Source organism: Lycium ferocissimum, chromosome 9 (assembly GCF_029784015.1).
Source record: "Lycium ferocissimum isolate CSIRO_LF1 chromosome 9, AGI_CSIRO_Lferr_CH_V1, whole genome shotgun sequence".
NCBI lineage: Eukaryota > Viridiplantae > Streptophyta > Magnoliopsida > Solanales > Solanaceae > Lycium > Lycium ferocissimum.
The window spans coordinates 45,669,282-45,673,491 of record NC_081350.1 but is presented as its reverse complement, the minus strand read 5'-3'; the positions used below and the strand labels follow the sequence as shown (position 1 = coordinate 45,673,491).

Below are 4,210 nucleotides of genomic sequence, written 5' to 3'. Positions count from 1 at the left end.
ATTGTCATCCTTTTTATCTGATAAGACTGATGTTCAGATCAACTTGAACGTCTTTTAACAATTTTATCTAGTACGTATTCACTTTTGCTAGTACTACTATTATTATCTATCAAAATCTAGATAAATAAGGAGAAATCGCTTAATTCATTTTTGTTTCTATAGAAATTTGAACCCTGATTTGCAATACGTACATTCATTTCAATAACATATATAGGCCACACTCTTGTATGTAGGGGTACGATATTGAATTTTTCTGAATTCTAATACTTTCAATGCGGAAGATAAATTAATATATAAATATTTACTACTAAGAACCTAAAATATTGAACAAATAAAAATTAAATCTTAGATCATCCCCTTGTTGGATGTGAGGTCATTAATCTTGTTTTCATCCCAACTCTCCGCTTCATGGGTGTTTCATTACTCAAGTAACTTTCTACATCTTCATCTTATAAATACCTAATTACAAGAGTCATCATCAAACATAACAAAAGTTCCAGTTTCCTCTTCAAATTCCAAACAATAACAAACTTCAAGTTGGCATAAACCTTTGAGCCCAAAAAAAGAAAAATAATGAAAGAAACCAAGAACATAGAGTTGATCTTCATTCCCTGTCCAGGAATTGGTCATTTAGTATCCACAGTAGAAATGGCAAAACTTCTCATAACTAGAGAAAAACACATGTCCATAACAGTCCTCATTATCCAATTGCCTAATGATAACAAGCTTAGTTCTTATATCAAATCAGTTTCCAATTTCAGCTCAAATTTGAAGTTCATTCAACTCCCTCAAGATGAATCTGTTTTGCAGCTACTCAAAGGGAATATTTTCACCTCTTTTATTCCTGGTCATAAGCCTGCAGTTAGAGATGCTGTGGCTAAAATTCTCAAGTCAGAATCAGATATCACACTAGCAGGTATTCAAATTAATTTCACATATGATTATTGAATATTACTAGCTTGGGTTATGGTCTAGCGGTAAGAACATAACGCGCATTTCGCGGGTTTGAATTCTACTGCCAGAGGCGGATTCAAGATTTTAAATTTGTGAGTTCTAAAATTTAGGTCAGGACAACAATTGAGTCCATGCTGGATTATTTACACATATTAGTGATCTCTTAATACTAAGATAGAATTTGGGTCAAAGTTACCGGGTTTTCTCAAAATCCGTAACATATGGCATAGACCTGCCTCTATCTGTTGCGGAACAAAAAAAGTATTTAGGTTAAAGTTTGGAGGGGCAGACCCGTTATCTACCAAGTTTCAACACTTGCACCACCGGCCCTCGGGAATTTCTCTTTATCAAGAAAAAAGTATTGGACTTACCTACTATAACAGTCGAGTTAATAACTTACTTTTTGTTACATTAAAGTAATTAAAATTTATCCACAATAATAGTAAAGTCACCTTGATATTTTATCCTTATAGTGGGCAGTATTTTGTGCTTTACTTTTATAATGGATAACACTGAGCAACTTTAATGCAACCAAACGAATATTGTAATGACTTTACTATTATAGTGGTTAGACATCTAGTAACTTGTACAGTTATATTTAAAATTCACTTACAGTTTTTTGAATTTAGTGTTATAGTAGATTCAATTGACTTACGATACTAAAATTAACTGGCAGGTATTGTCATTGACTTGTTCTGCACCTCTATGATTGATGTGGCCAATGAACTTGAGCTACCAACCTATGTCTTCTACACCTCTAATGCAGCCGCTCTTGGTCTTCAATTCCATATGCAGAGCCTTAGGGATGAATTTAATATAGATATTACCAATTACAAAAATAACCCTGAAGCAGAACTTTCTATATCAACATATCTCAATCCATTTCCAGCAAAATGTTTGCCCTCCATAGCCTTAGACAACGAAGGAGGTTCCACCATGTTTCTTGATCTTACGAGAAGGATTCGAGAAACGAAAGGTATTATGATAAACACGTTTGTTGAAATCGAGCCCCATGCGATCAACTCGCTCTTACGAGACAAGAATATACCGCCTGCATACCCTGTTGGACCGGTGTTGAACCTTAATAATGTTGAAAGTGACAAATTGAGTGAATCTGATAAGAATATTATGAAGTGGCTAGATGATCAATCCCCTGCATCTGTAGTGTTCCTCTGTTTTGGTAGTGGTGGAAGTTTTAAAAAAGATCAAGTTAAGGAAATAGCCTCCGCTCTAGAAAATAGTGGGTGTCGGTTTTTGTGGTCACTGAGGCAACCACCAGAGAAAGATGCAAGGTTTCCAAGTGACTATGAAAATTTTGAAGAAGTCTTGCCAGAAGGGTTCTTGCAAAGAACACAAGGGATTGGAAAGGTGATGTTTCCTTTTTCCCTTTTTTTTTTTTTTTTTTTTGTGCGCGTGTTTTTCACATGGCGTTTGTGTCTCCGCGTTGGACCTGACTAATTCAGATTTGCGTCATGAAGTTTCACTTTATGGGATAAAACGCTCCCTATCAAACCTGGCTTCATTTTCAAGGCTTGAATCTGGAATATTTGATTAAGGATGGGTACTTACCACCACACCACAACCTTTACTGGTTGTAGATTTGATTTTAAGTGGCTTAAACTTAGTGGGCTAAAAAGCACAACATTTTTGAAAAAAGAAGTAGTATCTAATTTTTCATAATTTTCTTTTGGCTCTTCATCTTTTTCACTCTCAAAGTTGCTTTTATTTCCTGTTTCACTCCAAATTCCTATTAAAATAGTTGAAAATATAAGAGTTATCTGGAACTTCTATTTGAGTATACATTACAAAATTCTTTGACCATGCATTTTATTTTGCAAGTAGGACGTCATTTTGTTATCTAGATAATAACGAAAATTTATTCTGAGGACATCACCTTCTATACTATACATCAAATAGATATTTTCACATCCTAACTCTATTTTATATTTTATTACTAATCATTGCATCTTATTAAATTCATTTATCAAGAGTTCTTATTTCCATCTCTAACATTTCCTAACAGGTGATGGGATGGGCACCTCAATTGGCAATTTTGTCTCATAAAGCTGTGGGAGGCTTTGTGTCGCACTGTGGGTGGAATTCGACTTTGGAAAGCATTTATTTCGGAGTGCCAATGGCTACTTGGCCAATGTACGCAGAGCAACAAGGGAATGCGTTTCAATTGGTTAAGGATTTGGGAATGGCAGTCGAGATTAAGATGGATTACAGGAAGGATCCGAAAGTGATGGGCCAAGAAATTATAGTGAAAGCAGAGAAGATTGAGAAAGCGATAAGGGAACTTATGGACCCGGAGAATGAAATTCGGATGAAAGTGAAAGATATGAAGGAGAAGGGCAGAGCGGCAACAATGGAAGGTGGCTCTTCTTATAATTGTATTGGAGGTTTCATCCAGAGTATCATGGAGAATACTCGGTAATTTGCCATTTGATTCTAGCTAATAGCATTGGATTTACAACAGTACAAAAATACAATATACGTGTGTTTTGTAATTTGATCGATTTAGTTGGTTTGTACCCTCGTTTATTAAGTTACTAGTGAAGGTTGCCCGTGCTGACCACAAGCCCAAATTTTTTGTTGGTTGTCGTAATATCTTTGGTGATCTCTGTTTGTTTCAGACATACACATGTTTCCAAGATGACAAATAAGGTGACACTGACAAACTTTATTACCTAGAGGCTCCTATTAGTTCTCCAATAAACTATAACACAAGACGAACTTGTAACGATTTTTTCTGAATTTTCTTTGGTCACATGCTTTAAATTTTGTTATAATTTAAAACAATCGACCTTAAGGTTTCTTTTGAGTTTTGACTTTACACCACATATTTTATTGGACCCCCATAGTTAAAGTAAGTCAAATCTGCATGCAACTAATTTGTACAGAACTTATGTACTCCCATGCACTAAGTAATAAAATTTCATTCTGTATTTAAAAGAAACCTAGTAATGTTTGATATACAGTTATCCATGTTAACTTGTGCATTCTTTTGAAGTTGTCTATTTCATGCGTTGTGTGTATATTCTAATCTATAAGTTCAACAAAATATTCACTCAAAACAAAAAAAAATTACTTATTTATTGTTCTTAAACATTCAGAACCATAAAGAGGACCGAGGCTAGTGACAAAGCCAGGATTTTCACTCAGAAAATTCAAAATATAATAAAAAAGTAAACACACGAAGAAGTCAAGGGAATTCAAAAAGTCTACTATACGTATATAAAAAATAATTTTGACT

The 4,210-nt window shown here is 34.4% G+C and overlaps 1 protein-coding gene across 1 annotated transcript; it reads left to right on the top strand.

Annotated features, from left to right (window-relative positions):
* The first annotated feature begins 434 nt into the window (after positions 1-434).
* LOC132031064 (UDP-glucose flavonoid 3-O-glucosyltransferase 6-like) lies at positions 435-3,610 on the top strand. The gene is made up of 3 exons (XM_059420914.1): positions 435-916; positions 1,631-2,322; positions 2,978-3,610. The coding sequence occupies exons 1-3, from the start codon at positions 574-576 to the stop codon at positions 3,389-3,391; spliced, it is 1,449 nt and encodes a 482-aa protein (XP_059276897.1). The 5' UTR covers positions 435-573; the 3' UTR covers positions 3,392-3,610.
* The last annotated feature ends 600 nt before the right edge of the window (positions 3,611-4,210 follow it).

Bases quoted from the DNA above. Each gene is read 5' to 3' on its own strand.
- LOC132031064 (XM_059420914.1), top strand. From the start codon at position 574: ATGAAAGAAACCAAGAACATAGAGTTGATCTTCATTCCCTGTCCAGGA. The intron at 917-1,630 runs GTATTCAAATTA...ATTAACTGGCAG, and splicing joins ATCAGATATCACACTAGCAG to GTATTGTCATTGACTTGTTC. The intron at 2,323-2,977 runs GTGATGTTTCCT...ATTTCCTAACAG, and splicing joins GAACACAAGGGATTGGAAAG to GTGATGGGATGGGCACCTCA.